Raw genomic sequence first — 21468 nt, forward strand, 5'->3', positions numbered from 1 at the left:
ATGTTACCGCGTGTACAGTTCTCAAAATGTAAGTCTTATGTTACCGCGTGTACAGTTCTCAAAATGTAAGTCTTATGTTACCGCGTGTACAGTTCTCAAAATGTAAGTCTTATGTTACCGCGTGTACAGTTCTCAAAATGTAAGTCTTATGTTACCGCGTGTACAGTTCTCAAAATGTAAGTCTTATGTTACCGCGTGTACAGTTCTCAAAATGTAAGTCTTCTGTTACCGCGTGTACAGTTCTCAAAATGTAAGTCTTGTGTTACCGCGTGTACAGTTCTCAAAATGTAAGTCTTATGTTACCGCATGTACAGTTCTCAAAATGTAAGTCTTATGTTACCGCATGTACAGTTCTCAAAATGTATGTCTTATATTACCGCATGTACAGTTCTCAAAATGTAAGTCTTATGTTACCGCATGTACAGTTCTCAAAATGTATGTCTTATATTACCGCATGTACAGTTCTCAAAATGTAAGTCTTGTGTTACAGTTAACATACACATGTATGTACAGTTCTCAAAATGTAAGTCTTGTGTTACATATTACACAATGTATTACACATGTATGTACAGATTTCAAAATGTAAGATTTCCACGTTTCATCATCACAGACTCTATGTCCATTTTGTTTAACTCTAATGTAGCTTTAATAAAGCGTGCTACAGGTTATAGGTTAACCAAACTAAGTGTCCATTTGCACGTGTTGAAACTAGGACCTGTGCCTTTAATAACGTGCTACAGGTTACAGGTTAACCAAACTAAGTGTCCATTTGCACGTGTTGAAACTAGGACCTGTGCCTTTAATAACGTGCTACAGGTTACAGGTTAACCAAACTAAGTGTCCATTTGCATGTGTTGAAACTAGGACCTGTGCCTTTAATAACGTGCTACAGGTTACAGGTTAACCAAACTAAGTGTCCATTTGCATGTGTTGAAACTAGGACATGTGCCTTTAATAACGTGCTACAGGCCTCTGAGAATTGAAAATCTGCGTGACCCATTTATCGGTTACGCAGAAATAAATCCATGTCACCCACTTCCTTTTTGCGTTACCCGTTTCATCATATAATATCTTACATTTTCAGTGCAATCAAAGTATGTGATATTTTTCACATCACATACTTTAAGAATTTGATAACTTTGCGAATTAGATGTACTAGGTTTATTGACATTTAAGCAAACGTATTTGGGTGACACTCCATGATTGACGTATGCATTCATAGTCATCAAATAAAAACATTTCAATGGCAATTTGACACTGAAAGCTGTCCAGTATTCAGAAAACAAAAAACGTTAGGCATAACTTTATTTTGATGTAAGGACATCAAAAATGACGTCATTCGAGTTTGACATCATTTCCATTCAAAAATACACCGCGCCACATATTCTAACGTCATTTGAATATCTAGTAATGGCGGACTGGAATTAAAGTTGCATGTACAGTTTACAAAAACATGTTGTATTAAGCTTGAGCTTATATGATAAAGAGATTATTACCCTCGTGTATTTCGGTATCGTCAATATAATATATTAGGAATAAAAATAATGTATTATGCTCACCAAAGGCTCGCATAATACAATTTTTATTCCTAATATATGATATTGACGATACTTAAAAACACTCTGGTAATAACCTCTGTATATACAAGTAAATGGTGCTAGAAATTTTGCATGTAAAAACGTTAGGTTACACAAAAGTAGATTTGCGTGAGCAACACTGGAACGAAACGACCGTTCTCGCAATTTACAGAGGCCTGTGTTAAGAATGTTGTTGATCTAACTTTTCTTTCTATTACATGTCTCTAGCTCCGCGATGCCCAATTAACTGGAAGAAAGGAAAGCAGCTGGGGGTTGGAGCGTTCGGGGAGGTGTTCATGTGTTACGACGTCGACTCAGGGGTGGAACTGGCTGTCAAGCAGGTCCAACTCGGAGACCTGAACGCAGAAACTTCAAAGGTTCGAATTAATGTAATGTTGTGTGGAAGTGTTGATAACAAAGATACCTCATCTTATTCAATGAAAAATGTGATTACTTAACCAAAAATAGAGGGGTCCAAGTTAGGCTCCTAATTGAACCCGTCCTAAATCCTATTTAGATTAGAACATTCATTTGTGCACGTTTCAGGAGTCATCTTGGTTATCATAACTCAATAAAATTACTCTTAAAAAAAATAGAAGAAGAAAGTTTTCTTTGTTTAATGACACCAGTAGAGCACATTGATTTATTAATTATCAGCTGTTGGTTGTCAACCATTTGGTAGTTTTGACGTATAGTCTTAGAGAGGAAACACTCACAACCTTTCCATTAGTAGCAAAGGATCTTTTATATATGCACCATCCCACAAACAGGATAGCACATACCACGACCTTTAAGTATGGTTACAGAGGTAATGAGAGAAGAAACCTGTTGCAGCCATACAGTGGGCTACTCTTTCCAATTAACAGTAAGGAATCTTTTTTAAGCAGTATCCCACAGACAGGATAGCACATACCACGGCCTTTAAGTATGGTTACAGAGGTACTAAGAGAAGAAACCTGTTGCAGCCATACAGTGGGCTACTCTTTCCAATTAACAGCAAGGAATCTTTTTTAAGCAGTATCCCACAGACAGGATAGCACATACCACGACCTTTAAGTATGGTTACAGAGGTACTGAGAGAAGACACCTACTGCAGCCATACAGTGGGCTACTCTTTCCAATTAACAGCAAGGAATCTTTTTTTTAAGCAGTATCCCAAAGACAGGATAGCACATACATGTACCACGGCCTGTGATATACCAGTCGTGGTGCACTGGCTGGAACAGGTAATAGCCCAATGGGTCCACTGACTGGGATTGACCCCAGAGCTGACTACCCATCAGACGAGCGCTTTACCATTGGGCTACGTCCTGCCCCTTGGTAGGAATTAATACCAGGGCTCAAACTTAGGACTGCTTAGTCGTAAATGCGACCATAATTGTTCATCGAGAACTTTAACCATTATTCTATTGTGATTTATTCAGTTACTGCACTGCTAAAAGCATTGAAACTGATGTTTGATGTAAGTTGTATATCGAAGTAATGGTCATTTTAATTCAGTTGTGCACGTCAAAAACATGATAACTAAACACACTGCAGAATACATATGCAGTATGCAGAATACAGTATTGTATAACTAAAATACTTCGATGAACAAAATATCTAAACAAGTGCTTACAATCTTAACTGTTCAGAAGTGGGACATAAATGAAATTTACTGTTATTTTTAAATTTTTATCAATCAAGTTTTTGCTCCTAAAATAAATATTTGGCTCCTGGTTTTCTTAGCTGGGTTTTAAAGGTATTTCCATTAACAACATTTTTTAAAACTCTTTTGCAGGAAGTTCGGGCACTGGAAAACGAACTTCAACTTCTGAAGAATTTTCAACACGAGAGAATTGTCCAATATTTCGGCTGTCAGCAAGACAACAAAGTCTTATCCATATTTATTGAGCTCATGCCTGGTGTAAGTTAAATAGAAACTAACTGGTTAAAGCGACAGACCCTATTTCTCTCCTACTTAACCTGGCCTCAAACAATGGCATATTCCCCTAGGGATAATAGTCTTAACCTGACCTCAAACAGTGGCATATTCTCCTAGGGATAGTGGTCTTAACCTGACCTCAAACAGGGGCAGATTCTCCTAGGGATAGTGGTCTTAACCTGACCTCAAACGGGGGCAGATTCTCCTAGGGATAGTGGTCTTAACCTGACCTCAAACGGGGGCAGATTCTCCTAGGGATAGTGGTCTTAACCTGACGTCAAACAGGGGCAGATTCTCCTAGGGATAGTGGTCTTAACCTGACCTCAAACAGTGGCATATTCCCCTAGTGATAGTAGTCTTAACCTGACCTCGAACAGAGGCTTATTCTCCTAGGGATAGTAGTCTAAACCTGACCTCAAACAGAGGCATATTCTCCTGGGATAGTAGTCTTAATCTGACCTCAAACAGTGGCATATTCTCCTAGGGATAGTAGTCTAAACCTGACCTCAAACAGAGGCATATTCTCCTAGGGATAGTAGTATTAACCTGACCTCAAACAGTGGCATATTCTCCTAGGGATAGTAGTCTTAACCTGACCTCAAACAGAGGCATATTCTCCTAGGGATAGTAGTCTAAACCTGACCTCAAACAGAGGCATATTCTCCTAGGGATAGTAGTATTAACCTGACCTCAAACAGTGGCATATTCTCCTAGGGATAGTAGTCTTAACCTGACCTCAAACAGTGGCATATTCTCCTAGGGATAGTAGTCTTAACCTGACCTCAAACAGTGACATATTCTCCTAGGGATAGTAGTCTTAACCTGACCTCAAACAAAGACATATTCTCCTTGGGATAGTAGTTAGTCAAAGCAAACGATTCCATTTAGATGCTGATTAAAAAACCCAAAACATATCTGACGGCATCATTAAGACAGACATTCCTTTCTTTTGTGTAAAAATGCTCCCTATGTTTATAATATTGACTATTGTAGGGTTCTGTCAAGGATCATATTAATCAGTATGGTGCCCTGAAGGAAATCGTGACAAAGAAATACACAAAGCAGATGTTGGAAGGTTTAGCATTTCTACACATGAACGTCATCGTTCACAGAGATATTAAAGGTAAATTTCTTTCAACAAAGTATTCAAGGAATGGGTGGGTTTTTTTTCCTTTTCCTTCTTGTTTTCTAGGAAATAAAATTATAAAAGATGTATTTGTTGAATGTTTTTTTGGAAGAACTAGTTGTCATGATCCTTTGCGACAAAAAGTTAAAATGTTCTTTAACCTTCAGAATACTAGATTAATTTTTGAATGAGTGAGTGAGTGAGTGAGTGAGTGAGTGAGTGAGTGAGTGAATGAATGAATGTTTAACAACACCCCAGCACGAAAAATACATCGGCTATTAGGTGTCAAACTATGGTAATGCAAACAAATAAAGTGATGATCAACATCAATATAAAAATTCAAGATTTAAATAAAAATAGTGTAAAGAACTGTGCAAAAATACAAATATTACAGATAGATACTGATGTTTACTCAAAATTTTAATTGTATCTCGAAAAAAACAAGGGGATTTGTGCTGTTTTGGCCATTCTCAAAGAGAATGTTACACCCCTGCACCATGGTGAACCATGTTTTGAACTCAAAATTCCACAGTATTTTCAATTGAAAAAAACATAAAAAGAAGACATCATCTTGTTAAGAAATCAAGTTTCCTGTATTATATATTAGTTTCCGGTGAGTGCCATGTGCAAAACGGAAGGAAATATGAATTAGGGAATGCACTTTATATAGTGTACAGTATGTCAACTGGCATGATGTCAGGTGAGATATCTCGCCTGCAGTTACTTAGTTGTCAGAAGGTTAAAAAAGTCATTTGAAAAGGCTGTTTGTAAAGAATAATTTTAAAATGCTATTTTAAAAAAAAGCTACATGTGTTTATACAGTATATTTTTTAAAAGTTTGCTTGTAAAGTGAATTTTAAAACCTTTGTAAACTGTATTTTTAAAACTGTGTTTTTAAAAAGGGTTTTTGCAAACTATATGTATATCAGTAAGTAATCAATTAATTATTCAAAGATTTTATTTGTGATAGACTAATTTGCAGTTATTATCAATAAGTAATATAAAAAAACAGCATAATATGACATGCAATTACGATAATATATCTGCTGATAACCGATTTTGTTTCACAGCTGCAAATGTGTTGCGAGATCTTCAGGGAAATATCAAGCTGGCTGATTTTGGCGCCAGTAAACGGCTGCAAACAATCTGTAGTGCAAGTAATCTGAAGACCGCCCTCGGCACTCCCCACTGGATGGCCCCAGAGGTGATCAATGGAGAGGGATATGGACGGAAAGCTGATGTGTGGTACGATTTTCATTTCATCCTGCTCTACCAAACTGCCATACACCAAACTGCCATATACCAAAGTGACATACACCAAAGTGCCATACAACAAACTGCCATATCCCAAACTGCCATACACCAAACTGCCATACACCAAAGTGACATACACCAAAGTATCATACCCCAAACTGCCATACACCAAACTGCCATACACTAAAGTGACATACAACAAAGTGTCATACCTAAACTGCCATACACCAAAGTGTCATACCCCAAAGTGCCATTCAACAAAGTGTCATACCCCAAACTGCCATACACCAAACTGCCATACACCAGTGTCGTATCCCAGTGCCATACACCAAAGTGCCATACACCAAAGTTCCACACACCAAAGTGTCATACACCAAACATACATACATACATGCAGACATATGCTTGATTTAAATAAAAAATGTTTTTATTTTATTCTGGGGAGGGATGAGCTCAGTGGTAAAGCATTCACTTGATGTGCAGTCAGTTTAGGATCGATCCTCGTCGGTGGACCCATTGGGCTATTTCTCGTTCCAGCCAGTGCTCCACAACTGGTGCAACAAAGGCTGTGGTATGTACTATCCTGTCTGTGGGATGGTGCATATAAAAAATCCCTTGCTGCTAATCGAAAAGAGTAGCCTATGAAGTGGCGACAGTGGGTTTCCTTTCTCAATATCTGTGTGGTCCTTAACCATATGTCTGATGCCATATAACCGTAAATAAAATGTGTTGAGGAGTGTGTCGTTAAATAAAACATTTCCTTCCTTCCTTTATATTGTTTTCTTCCTGGGACTTGGATATCCTGTTGTGGACAAGCTCATGTGTTTCAGTTTCTACTTCTTTCTTTTTCAGGAGCCTGGGATGCACCATTGTGGAAATGCTCACTAAAAAGCCACCGTTTGCTGAATACGAATCATTTGCCGCCATGTTCCAGATTGCTACCTGTAAATACCCCAAATACGACCTCCCCCCAGACACCTCAGTGACTTGTAGAGAGTTTTTGTCATTGACATTTCAAAGGACTGGTCAAGAGAGACCATCTGCAGATGACTTGTTACGGCATCGGTTTCTCAATGGCGTCTCATAGTCCAGACTTGGAATTAATATGGCTCACGCCTTGTTTTATAATCGATGGCTTATGCCTGTCTGTTGTTGGAAAGTGTATGAAAAAGTAGGAATACATAAAAGAAATGGAAAGAGATTTGTTTTATGATGTGTGTTCACGATGAATTCTGAAGATTGATTGGAGGAAAAATTAAAAGTGTAATTTAACTGGAATGAGATTTGGTGTTCAGTTGATTTATTTTTTGGTGTCGTGTTTCGATGAATTCTCAGGATGGATTCTGAGTAAAGTGAAAAGTATAATTTAACTGGAATGGGATTTAATATTCATCTGATGTTTGGTTTCAAGGAGGAATTCTCAGGATTATTTGAGAAAAAAGGGAAAGTGTAATTTAACTCGAATGGGATTTTTGTATCCATCCAATGTTTAGTTTTACAATCTGTTGAATTCTCTAGATGGATTTGAGAAAAGTGGAAAGTGTAATTTAACTGGATTGGGATTTTGGTATCCATCCAATGTTTAGTTTTACAATCTGTTGAATTCTCTAGATGGATTTGAGAAAAGTGGTAAGTGTAATTTAACTGGAATGGGTTTTGGTTTTCATCTGTTTGTGGTTTTTCGGTTTGCCATTATGTATTCCCACTTTCCATGCAGTCAAACTATACCCACCAAGACATTGTAAATGCCAGTGTGTTTTAATATTCTCTGCTAATGGAGGAATATGCCTTCCGGTGTACTGCAGTCTCGACTGTATGAAAAAAACATAACTCCTGAAGACAAAAGATCATTAACAAGGGGAGGTAACTAACATGTGGAATTAACCCAAGAAATATCAAAGAACATTTCACAGAGCACGTAAAACAAAACAAAACCACGGACTTGCCTCATGTTAAATATAATCGGAATGTGTTTTCATTTGCCAACAAGCGATGTGTGTACCTGTACATATATTACCATTCATATTGACCGGATCAGACGTAGTGAACATTAGTTCAGAAGGATTCTACATCTATGCAACAATGAAGTCTTATCTTGGACTTCGTAGCTGCTGGCGGCTATGAAGTTTTGATAAAAAGTCTTCATCTTACCATGACATTCTCATACCAATGTTGAAGTCTCAAGTTTTTAACCCGATATTAAGGCACCAAGAGTAACAAAGAATTTCAGGAACCTTTAACAACACTACCATGAGGTCTACTGTATATAAATCTTTCATAGTTGGGAGATTGAATCATGTGAAAAGAAAGAAAATGTATCTTGGCAATAATGCTTGTGCTATTCCAAAGAAAGATTGTGGATTGAAAATAAGTGTGATATAATCTGCGTGTTTTATTTGTGAGGACAACAGCACTTCACGAAGATCCAAATTCCATTTCAAGTTCAGATGTCGGAGAAGTGAAAAGACTTCAAAATCCAGAAATTTCACTTCAAGGATCATGAAATTTCCTGAGCTGACTGATTTCATTTCAGAGGCATTTCAATAAGTAACCTGTATTTTACTTCAAGGAAAAAAAGACTTCATGAACTGAAGGTTTCAATGAACTTCAACAACCAGCGGCTTTCACTTCAAGAAGTCACCAAGTTCACTTCCAGAATGCAGAAACTTCACAGGCACTTCACAAAATGATTAGTCTCATTTCGTGATGAAGAAAACTGAAGCACCAGTTTCAATTCAGGCTTGAGTAATCTAATGAAGTTGTGGACTTCAATTAAAGATCAGTAGAATGCCATCAAATTGTGGATCGGACTTCAGAAAAATGTTCGGAGTCACTTCATTTCATTTCAAAGAGAGAAGAACTGAATAAAATAACCAATTTACATGATCCTACACATTTTGCTCCAAGATCAGAAGAATGCCATGAAATTGTGGATTTGACTTCAGAAAAATACTGGAGGCACTGTGACTTCATGAAGTCATTAATTTCATTTCAAGGAAAGGATCTGAAAAAACCCACCCAATTAACACGAAAGTACAGATTTCACTTCAAGGTCGAGGTCAGGAATATATGGATTCTACTTCGTAAAACAAATACTGAATGACTGGAATTTAAGTAATTGTGTTCATTTTCAGATGAGGTCACGGTCAGGAATATATGGATCCTAGCCTATTTCATAAAACAAATACTGAAGGACTGGATTTTAAGTAATTGTGTTCACTTCAAGAACAGAGGAACTGGATGACAACACAAGTCTGAATTTCAATTGCAATGTCAACACTTCCTCTATGATTTTGGCCACAGACCTTTATTAAAATTAATGTGTTGGCTACTATATAACAATTAGTTTATGATATACTGTACAATTGAAAAGATAACATAAAAAGTCAAGCCATGTTTTCACAGATTCTTTTTCAGCTGTTTTTTCCCCCCTCACTTTAAAATAAGAACAATAATTTATTGGCATTATTTATTAATCTAATATGGCCAAATTTATTAAAGCCTGTTTATGTCTTGCACATGTGTGTTACTACGTACATTTACAATGTCGTCGTCTGAGAAAACAAGGGTTCATAAATTCGGCCCAATATTTTTAAGATATAATCTGTTTTTTTAATAGTACTTTTGTCTGTCAGTCATGGTGTCCTTTAATTATGACTTTAACAATCATGTTTTCATCCGTTAATCAGGCCACTTGTGCTAATGGTCATAATATAATTGTTGTGTTCTTTGAAACGAAGCACAATGCTAGAACACAGGTCATCATTCAATTGCTGATGTTATCTTAAAACCTTGTGGGTTGTTCACTTGTTAGATAACACTAATCTGATCAGAATTAGACAGCCACGTCTCTGAAGATTATATGCATTGCCCCTACCCCAAGTTTAAAGGTAAATTAATATATTACTGGCCTCTTGTGTTGCTGGCATCTTTCGATGTCTACATATATATATATTGCTTACAAGTATACAATACGAAACCATGCCAGGCACTGAGTGCGAGACTTCTTATAACAGATACTGTAGACAATCATAAAGATCTCCTATATATTTAACATGTTAGTGTTTTTCCTCTGTGGTAGCTGAAATGGTCAAAACTAAACCAATTTCCAGATTTGTTTTGTTTTTGTAATGGTTTTGGTTTAGTCTTATTTAGTAAGGTTTGAAGTAAAGTCTTCTGAAAGTGACTAATTCCAAGTATATTTTATCAGAAGTTTTTTAAAAATAATTTTTTTAGTTTTTTTTATTGATTAGCTATTTAAAGAAAAGTCAGTTTAAATCAAATCTGATAAGGCAGATACTTTTAGGTGGGTATTTGGTATTAAACTGACACATGTACAAATAGCTAATTTGCAAACTGACAGTGTGTCTAGTACATTTTTTAAATTAATGTACATGTATGCCGCATAAATTATTTATATTGCATAAAAAATGGCATAATGTGAAAATAAGTCTTTTTTTCTTTTCTTCTTCGCCTAAATGTGAATGAATTAGTAAGAGTTTGTAAATGACCTCTACATGTGAAATATATTCCGTATGTTACACGCAGCTTGTGTTTTATACTGGCATATGCATTCAGAGTTCTGTTAACACTGGGCTGTCAATTATCAGTTTATAACATGGAATTATTTAGATCATGGGTTCACATTTCAACTTTATTTATAATCACTATCATTTAAAATTTTGTTTGTTTCGTTTGACGACACCACTGCAGCACATTGATTTATTAATCATCGGCTATTGGATGTCAAACATTTGGTCATTATATAGTCTTGTATAGTCTTAGAGAGAAAACCTGCTACATTTTTCCATCCTTCAGACAGGATAGCACATACCACAGCCTTTGATGTCTAACTATAACTATAGGTATTACATAACACATTGTCACTGTGGAATGAGAAAAAAACTAAAACATTTAAGTTTTTTTAAAACATGTTACGTACCGTAACGCTGTTCGGTTTATGCACCCCACTCCCTGTAATGTCACAGTGCTTTGATATTCACCCACCCACAAATAGTCCAACTCTGAATGCAAATGCTGTAGTAAAAACAGCAATTTCCTCGATGCAAACTGCAGGTGTATTGTCCAAGATATGTTTAGTAATTTTCAGGTTGTGTGGTTTTTTCCATCAGAGATGACACAGAGGTGCAAAAAGCTAAAAAAATAAATAAAAAATTAACCTATACCAACAGCAAAATAAAATATTTGGCATTAATTAGGTGTTGATAATTTTGGGAGGGGGCAGGTATGTCTTTGGTGACGAGTCTTGTTTACCAAATTACATTGCATTAATATTAAATAAATAAAACACATTATGCCTTCCCCCCCATACAAAATAATAGATTCATGATTGTTAATTACATTTTTTTTTAAAGTTGGATCCTCACACATAATTTAATTAAAAAATGTTTAAAGTAGGATCCTCATGCATAATTTAATTTAAAATTTTTTAAAGTAGAATCTTCACACATAATTTAATTACAATTTTTAAAAAGGAATCTTCATGCATAAGTTAATTCAGGGGATTTTGTTTGAAAATGTACTTCAAAGTAATACAGTCAAACTTCGATAACTCGATCTTGAAGAGGACGAGGAAATAGTTTGAGTTTCAGGGAGTTAAGAGTGTTCGAAATTAATATATAAAAGTTCATATTTGAAACTGCATTACAGCTGGTTGCAGCATTGCAGCTGGTTGATTTCGCTTAATATTGTAAGAAGCGTGCGCTTCGCTGCCTACCTCTGAACTCTGAAAAGTATGCATCCACAGTTGAAAGGCGAATTAATATATTGTCATCTCAACCCAGACCAAAATTGCTTGGATGACAAGCACAACTTTATAAAACCGATTTGGCAAACCGCACATTACCAGGTCCTTCCCCAGATTGCTCGATCTGTGATGTATCAATTTTTAACATAACTAAATGACTGGTAATTGATAAACATTAAATGATACATAAATAGAAAAGCTGAAGTTTGACACGATTCACGCCATTGAGAGCAAAAACAAACAGTGCTGACAATTATTACAAATGCTCTTTGAAGTTAACCAGACTGTGTCTGTAATTATGTATTACGTAGCGAGGCTCTCCACCACGAAAGTAAACTGACTACCAAACAAAGGACCATTTCGTTCCACTTAGTCGGCTATCTATTATTTTGTAATTATCACCTTACTCCTCGACAGCCCAGACTACCTGAGGCAGGTGCATACTCTATTAAATCTTTATGGCGAGACCAAAGAATTAGGTCGAGAGATCGAGTTTATCGAGTTTTCGAAGTTTGAGTTTTCGAAGGTCGATATTACTAGTTTGTATAGCAACTTGGCCGGGACCGTCGCTTCAGATCGAGAGATCGAAGTTTTTGAAAGATCGAAGGTGGAGTGATTGAAGTTTGACTGTATTTAGAAAAGCACAGGACAATAATACAAAAAACTACATAGCACAAACTGTCAGTCAAATTTTAAACCAGCCACTGATGACTACATGAACTGTCAGTCAAATTCTAAACCTGCTCCTGTTGACTATATTTCAATCTCCATGTGATATTGTGCAATAGCTATAACGAGTCTGCATTAATTAATTAACAACGCCTGCTGGTATAGGTCAGTTTTTTGATAATTTGATCTTATTATTATTCTGAGATTGCTGTCATTGTTAATAATAGTAATATTTTCCCCAACAGAAAAACCCCCAACATAGTTATATTATTAGAAAATCTCCATTAGTCGAAAACATCTTAACATTGGCAAGAAGCTCAAGATAATCTTTTCAACCGTCTTTAAGTATTACCACAGAATAGTGTTTCCACAAATTTACATCTTTTCTAGCTATTGATATCTGTGAAAATATATATATATATATATTTCTATGTGTTTGGATATTTTTACAAATTAAGTGATTGCCATTCTCAAGATTTGAAAGAAACTAACAGCAATATATGTTATAGTAATATATTTGTCATATATATGTTTGTGTATATAAATGTTTACATGATAAACGTTCTTAAAGGGTCGTGTACATAGCAGAAAACAGTGATATTTTAAGCACTATTAGCAGCACAAGAATACTGCATTTTCCCCCAGTAATGCCTACTAATATACATACAGCAGGGCTTCTAGATTATGGTAGCTCCACTCCCATGGCTAGTGATATTCAGTGTTGGGCTAGTAAATAACTACTATTGCCATGCCAGACAGGGCTTCTAGATTATGGTAGCTCCACTCCCATGGCTAGTGATATTCAGTGTTGGGCTAGTAAATAACTACTATTGCCATGCCAGACAGGGCTTCTAGATTATGGTAGCACCACTCCCATGGCTAGTGATATTCAGTGTTGGGCTAGTAAATAACTACTATTGCCATGCCAGACAGGGCTTCTAGATTATGGTAGCACCACTTCCATGGCTAGTGATATTCAGTGTTGGGCTAGTAAATAACTACTATTGCCATGACTGACAGGGCTTCTAGATTATGGTAGCTCCACTCCCATGGCTAGTGATATTCAATGTTGGGCTAGTAAATAACTACTATTGCCATGACTGACATGGCTTCTAGATTATGATAGCCCCACTCCCATTGCTAGTGATATTCAATATTGGGCTAGTAAATAACTACTAGTGCCATCCTCGACGGCTAGTGAAAAAAAGATTGTATTAATTTAAACTACGGCTAGTGAATTTTTAATTGTGGCTAGTAAATGTTTTAAATCACTAATCCCATGGCTAGTGGATTTTATAAAAATTCTAGAAGCCCTGAATACATCAATGAGTTTCATGCATCTAAAGCTTTGCTTATTATGTAATACTGTAATCATTATATTAAATAAGTATTACTAATAATTAAGGTTTGTCTGTTATTTCTATTACATTCATCGGGGTATGAAAAAAAAAGTCATCCGCAAACTGTGAATCGGCGACGCCGTTCTCACTTAAGTTTGCGAATATTTTTTTTTTTTCATACCCAGATGAATGTAAAAGAAATAACAGACAATTTGGTACTTGTAATTAAATTTGAAACATGATCTTTTAATGTTATTATTAGTAAGTATATTTTATTTTTAATAAAAAAATTTTTAAAAACAATAACACTCAGTAAGACATATTACCAATATAAAATGTCGTCATCCGGTATGACATTCCCTGACGACGTAATTTTTACGTTCGTCAAGAATTGAATACTCCTGTTGCTACGTCTGGACCAATGGGATAACATTATGTGGTAATGAATGTAACAGAAATTTTATTTTATTGTAATGAATGTAATGCAAATTTTCAATATTTAAAAGGGAGATACGAATTTCTGAGAATGATAGAGATAATGATAATTAGCAATATTAAAAGGGAGGTAAGTATAGTAATATTGTCAAGGGAGATAATTTGAGCCTAATAATGGAACATATCGTGTGACTAATGCAACTGAAGTGCAACATAAAATACCTGTACATGTGCTGTGATATTTCTTTCTACTGCTGATTTCTGACTGAACTGTTTCTCGGTTTTTGATTGGTGCTGTTGAGGATAGGCAGGCTTTCTGTGTCTGTGAAAGGTTACTTGACAAACTTAGGAGTCATTCACAATTGTAAACATTTTATTCACAAATATACAAAGGATAGTCTCCCTGTTTTTTTCTTGCCTTTACGAAGTAGAATTGTGAGTTGTGGACCGGCCTCGGTGGTGTCGTGGTTAAGCCATCGAACACAAGGCTGGTAGGTACATGGTTCGCAGCTCGGAACCGGCTCCCACCTAAAGCAAGTTTTAACAACTCAGTGGGTGTAAGGCCACTAGACCCTCTTCTGTCTGACTAACCAATAACCACTAACTCACTGTCCTGGACAGACAGCCCAGATAGCTGAGGTGTGTGCCCAGGACAGCGTGCTTGAACCTTAACTGGACATGAGCACGGAAATAAGTTGAAATGAAATGAAACGTGAGTTGTACTATGTGTATTATTCGATCAGCAGCCAGGGCAGTGACGACATCAACTTTTGGATTAGGCTCAACGTTAAAGTGAGCTCGATTTCTTAAAAACTGTAATTTCTGAATCAATGAAACTTGGTTTATCTATGAATGTGCATCTTTAATGCATGTTTAAAAAAAAAAAAAAATTATTAGATTAAAATTTTAATTAATTTTTTTAACATGCATTGAGACAAATATATATCAAAAAGTAGATTTTCTAAAGAGATATTTTTTATTGACGTTGTTTTGTTTTAATAGGGTATGCTGATATTAACCCTTGCCCCACCCCCCCCCCCCCCCCCAAAAACAACTTCTTTTTTTTTTAAATGGTTTGTATGCTTGTAAAATTGCTAAAAATTGTGAGTGACTCCTTTCCAAGTTAAGAGATTAAAATAGTAGGGAGGAGTTGACGGGTGAGGTGATTTCTAGTTAAATCTAAATCCCCTCTACAAACTCGCAAAGAATAATTTTAGACTTGTAGCCTCTGAAAACCAAATCCTCAATGCCTTAATTTTGATAGCACCAGCTTCAAAACTGATCACAATAAACCTGACTGTATTTAGATTTAATTGGTTGAAATTACACACAAGTACTTTCTGGTAAGGAAATTCAGGGTATTTACTGGTGGATATAATGGCTTTCGTAATGGTTTATAGTAATACACACGTTCTGTAGTTGTGTGTTATCAGTGACGTGTAAGGTACAACGTGTATGTATAGTGTTAATTAACACACTAAAAGTTAAGTGAAATAACCACAGAAATAATTTATCAGCTTTGAAAGGCTTACACAGTTAACACTCTCGATGTCTCGTATGGTTGGGGGGTTTTTAAAATTCTAATATAAGGATTTAAAGGTCCTTGCGTCATTGCGTAATGAGTCATATGCATTAAAGGTCCTTGTTTCAAAGTTTGCAGATTTTTCATGTACATTTATTAAAATCCTGTTTCTCATGAAAATGTCATTTAATATACTCAAATAATAATTTTTACATTTAGATTATTGTGATTCGTATACTAGTAATTATTGCATAATTATTGCTTCAAGCATAATAAAAAGTTTATAATGCAGATTTAAAAATATTGACAGTATGTACAAAAATTCACAGAAATATATTTTGTTCTTGTGGAAGATCTAAACAAAATATACAGTACATGGTGTAACAGTAAAGTCAACCAGCAACTTTTATTTGTTAGGTTTTTTAAAAAGTTATTCAGGGCTCGAAATGGGAAGTAAAATATGGCCTGTTAAAAGGTCAAAAGAGAAAGGTCCTAAGAAAAAACATAACATGGAATGCTGGAAAAAAGATAGCATGAGGTGAATCGAGGGTTTGGAATAATATGTGAACAATTAACACCTTTGTTCTAGCTAGTGCTCCACGACTGGTATATCAACAGCTGTAGTACATATATGTACTCTCCTATCTGTGGGATGGTGCATATAAATTACTCCTTGCTGCTAATGGAAAAATATGTCGGGTTTCCTCTCTAAGACTATATATGTCAAAATTACCAAATGTTTGACACCCAATAGCTGATGATTAATAAATCTGTGCTCTAGTGGTGTTATTAAACAAAACAAACTTTTTAATTAGGAACTCGGAGATGTATTTTGGAGCATGATGGAATGATGAGCCACATGTGTAATCACACATACATTTCTCTCCAGAAAAACGACGACCTACAATTTTTTTGATGGTTTTAGCAGGTTAATTTCTATTCACCTTTTAGGTCCAAACAAAATTGACTGCGTTTTGCATGCTGATATTTCGAGCCCTGTACTAAACTATTTATCCTAAAACTTACCCATATTATTATATAACATTTAGTGAAATATCTTAAAATATCAGTGAAATAAAAGTGTTATCAGTCACTCAGTGACAATAACACATTTTAAAGTGAAAATTTCACTCTAAAATGCGTTATTGTCACTGTAGATAGTGTTAACTTCAATGTAAGAAAGCCGGAACTATTTTGCTGCTGGCATTTTAAAAAATAAAGGTAAATTGCCAAAAGTTATATAATAAATAGAAAATTTCATGTTTTTTCGTCAAATATGATTTATATCTCATCTCGTGAAGTTTGCAATCATATCACACTCGTCGCACAAGCAGGATTTGTGAGATATGATTGCAAACTTCACTCGATGAGATATAAATCATATTTGACAAAAAACATGAAATATCCTCTATATATCCACTCATAAACCCATTTGATATTTTTCATTAGATATTTTTCATTATTAACTCTGTTGATAATGTTTTGTTTTCAATGGACCATTTGTTTACAGCCAACAAGACATGTAAACAGAAGCATAACGTTTTGATGAGATTTAGTTAGTGCTCGGCGTTATATTACTGGCGAGGTGACTTCAGAACTTTGATTTACTAAATATCGAATTAAAATGTTATTTTAGAAGTGTTACAGGATAAAGAAAGAAATGTTTTATTTAACGACGCACTCAACACATTTTATTTACGGTTATATGACATCAGACATATGGTTTAGGACCACACAGATTTTGAGAGGAAACCCGCTGTCGCCACTACATGGGCTACTCTTCCGATTAGCAGCAAGGGATCTTTTATTGGCGCTTCCCACAGGCAGGATAGCACAAAGCATGGCCTTTGTTGAACCAGTTATGGATCACTGGTTGGTGCAAGTGGTTTACACCTACCCATTGAGCCTTGCGGAGCACTCACTCAGGGTTTGGAGTCGGTATCTGAATTGAAAAACCCATGCCTCGACTGGGATCCGAACCCAGTACCTACCAGCCTGTAGACCGATGGCCTAACCACGTAATATTAGAAAACACTCATGTATATAATAGACAGACCTACATGTAGTTTGTATTAAAAACAATAATAATAAATCGATACCCTTAACTCCTATGAAATAATTTTTGGAACCGCCCTAATTCATAATATTGTATATTATAGTGCAATCATGTTTATAATTCCTGTTGTACATAGATGATATGTTTGTTATATACCTCCATTCATAATCTCCCAGTGTGGGACAGATGGCTGTGCCCGTTCAGACTTTCAGCCTTGACACACTGAGTTCAAGTTCAAGGCTGATTGAATTAATACAGCCTTGACCTTCAAGTGTTTATAACTTAATGTGTTGTTTTTTTTAACTTCAAACTTTAATGATTGTTATGTTTTAACTTCTGTTCTGATGAAGTTAGCAGTAAATATTTTGTTGTTATATTACAAGGAGTGGATTCTGAGATGAATTTGCTCTTACATTCTGCATTTTTACTAACATTGTGGTCAAAGGTTAAAGTGACAAGACATATTTTTCACTATTACAGTCATGCATTTACCTTAGTCCGTCCCATCTCCTACAGAAATGGTTTTTGTAAATAATTTCGGTTTGGTTTGACGTAAGAAGAAAAGTAAATTTAAAGTGTTTTGGAAGTAACAGAAAAGTACCATTTTTGTGTGCAATAAAAAAAAAAAAATCATAAATAAATAAAACTAATACATACCGTAGTAAGAAAACGACACTTGTAACATTTTGGCTGCCATTTTGGTTTTATGGACTGGTAGTCTTGATACGAGATAACTCTGGTTCACTACAGAGGTAGCAACAAGGAAATAATCAAGAGTTATCTCATATAGCAGTCCATAAAACCAAAATGGCGGCCACCATGAATGATGGGACGGACTATAGTTTCATTTTGTTCAGAATATTCATTTTTGTACATCCCAAGTATTTCTGGCCATTCTGATTTGTGGAATACATTTCTCATAATTCTAAAAACATGTACCTCAAGGATAAAAATAATTCACTACTCATGTTTATTTATTTGTACAATATCAACCATGACCAGTTAATAGGTAATTATCTTGGTGGAGCCTCATCAAATACCAATTAACACGGCCAAGCCTCAACAAATACTAATTAACACAGACTCTGTTGATATTTTCCATTTTATAAAACACTTGTGATGAATCCTTTATGTATTTATACAAAAACTGGGCCGGGACATAGCCCAATGGTAAAGCGCTCGCTTGATGTGTGGTCTGTTTGGGATCGATCCCTTCGGTGGGCCCATTGGGCTATTTCTAGTTCCAGCCAGTGCACCATGACTGGTATATCAAAGTATGTGGGATGGTACATATGAAAGATCCCTTGCTACTAATGCACAAATGTAGTGGGTTTCCTCACTAAGACTACGGAATATGTCAAAATTACCAAATGTTTGACATCCAACGATATCCAATGATTAATAAATCAATGTGCTCTAGTGGTGTCTTTAAAGAAAAAAACCTTTTCAAAAACCAGTATCATGCAAATTGTGGTGTGTGTCACTCACTCAGCTGAAGACACAATCTTCAGTTTCTACTGGATGTACAGAAATTAATATTCTAAGCAAAAAAGTGTAGCAGTGGTCAAATGTTAAACTTTTGTCTGTCATAATATGAGGGGTTTTTTTTTTTTTTTGATTCATGATCCCTAATGTAATCCCTGTTGGTAGAATTTACAATTGTTAACCAGTCATTTGTATTTCTGAACATATGCAACATTGTGCCTTGATTTATTTATTAACAATAAAATACTAGAAATCCTTTGGGTATGCTATTTTAGAAAAATGCTTGTGTTAAACAAAATTGGTTTAACTTGGAAAATTAATTCAGCAAGGGTGGGGTGGGGGAAATGAGGGAGGGGATATAATTATATATTTTTAATTTGGCTGCATTTACATTTTCATTCAGAAAAATCCATCCAGCAACTGTAAGACAATTTTGCAGCTATTTTTATTACAATAATTATTACCTATATCTTATTTTCTTATCTCTTTTGTAAACATTTATCATAATAATAATATATACTTGTTGACCTTTGACCCGATACAAAACTTGTTATATGAAATGTAGACTGGTGTTACTATTAAATTCTGTTATGAATGTTGTTAAATAGAATAAGAAAATGTTATGAAATTGCGACAAAGTGAATGATGTCTGATGTTTAAACAGTGGTTGCGATGTTCTATTATTTTACCGATATATATTATGTATAGTACGGTAATGATTAAAGACTTCCATCTTTTAACATTGTTTACTAATAATAAAAACACCATACGTTTTGTGTTACTTTTTAATATGCTTAATGTATAAAATCAGTTACGGTGCATTATATATTTTAATAACCTTTTCATTTATTTGTCTCGATACAAGTGTTCAGGAGTTGTTGTCCACAAAGCTATGGGTGGGATACGGGGGTAGTACTAGCAAGGGAAACCATCACCAAGGGTGGAATGGGGTAATACTGAATCACAAATAGGTGTTACTGTATCCCAGTTTTTACTTTAAACCTGAATTCTATGATGAATTCAGTAAAAAAGGAAAAACACTCTAAAGTGAAGGAAAAAATTGCCAGTGCCATTAATATACACATGTATATATGGTTGTCAATAATTATTATGTATATGCTCGTTGACTAAACAATATTAATTATAAACATGTAAAAAGGTCAGTAACATGGTGTTCTGTGCAACCATTTTTACATCACTGCAACCATTTTGTTTATAGTATTTTATATACTAAGCGACTCATTTCATTAATCTCATTATGCAACCTTTTGTAAGAAGGAAGTGAAAAGAAATAAAGTTACAATCAAAATAATTTGTGATTTGTTATTTATTTACTAACAATTGGTTTTGAAGATTCATGATTTTCAATGTTATGCTTTTATCCAAATTACATGTACAACTGGCTGAGCTGTTCATCTAGATCCAGAGGGGATGTTATTATTGTTATTTAAATTTTATCATACTCCTATACCACCAAGGTTTCGAGCATGTCTATCCCAAGTCCTGTCTCTGGATGCCAGAGTGGATGTGTCGGTGTGTGTGCACATACTTTGTACAAACAAATTCACATCACAACTGGTATATCAAAGGCTGTGGTATGTGCTATCCTGTCTGTGGGGTGGTGTATATTAAAGATCCTTTGCTGCTAATGGAAAAATATTGTAGGTTTGTTTTCTTAAGACTATGTCAGAATTACCAAATGTTTGATATCCAATAGCCGATGATTAATAAATACATGTGCTCTAGTGGTGTCATTAAACAAAACAAACTTCTTTTTTTAAATGTATATTGTTAAACATTAAACTTTAAAATAAAGGAAAGTTTATTTAACAATGCCCCACCAGATTTTGAACTTTGGCTCTTTGTTTCCTAATAAATGGTTACTTTGACACTTGTTAGAAAGAGAGAAGAAAGGAATGTTTTCTTATTTAACGACATGCTCAGCACATCAGGCATATGCTTATGGATCACACAGATACCGAGAAGAAACCAGGGATCTTTTACATGAATTGCCCCATAGATAGGACAAAACAATCTATTTAAAAATCTATGCATTTCCCCATAGACAGCACAAAAAACATCAATATAAAATCTATTTAAAAATCTATGCATTTTCCCATAGACAGCACAAAAACATCTATAACAAAATATATTTAAAAATCTATGCATTTTCCCATAGATGGAACAAAAAATTCTATACGAAATATATTTAATAATCTATGCATTTCCCCATAGATGGAACAAAAAATTCTATACGAAATATATTAAATAATCTATGCATTTCTCCACAGACTAGACAAAAAAATCTATACA

At 35.1% G+C, this 21468-nt stretch overlaps 1 protein-coding gene across 3 annotated transcripts in view; it reads left to right on the plus strand.

Annotated features, from left to right (window-relative positions):
* The window catches only part of LOC121387435 (mitogen-activated protein kinase kinase kinase 2-like), a 133546-nt gene extending 124268 nt beyond the window's left edge, over positions 1–9278 (plus strand). For all 3 annotated transcript variants that reach the window (XM_041518547.1, XM_041518548.1, XM_041518549.1), the window contains 5 exons: positions 1806–1954; positions 3358–3483; positions 4495–4624; positions 5698–5872; positions 6734–9278. In XM_041518547.1, the coding sequence (XP_041374481.1) occupies positions 1806–1954; positions 3358–3483; positions 4495–4624; positions 5698–5872; positions 6734–6968 (815 nt within the window). In that variant the 3' untranslated portion in view covers positions 6969–9278. The remainder of the gene's footprint in view (positions 1–1805; positions 1955–3357; positions 3484–4494; positions 4625–5697; positions 5873–6733) is intronic.
* Positions 9279–21468: the final 12190 nt, after the last annotated feature.

Source organism: Gigantopelta aegis, chromosome 13 (genome assembly GCF_016097555.1).
Source record: "Gigantopelta aegis isolate Gae_Host chromosome 13, Gae_host_genome, whole genome shotgun sequence".
Classification (NCBI taxonomy): Eukaryota; Metazoa; Mollusca; class Gastropoda; order Neomphalida; family Peltospiridae; genus Gigantopelta; species Gigantopelta aegis.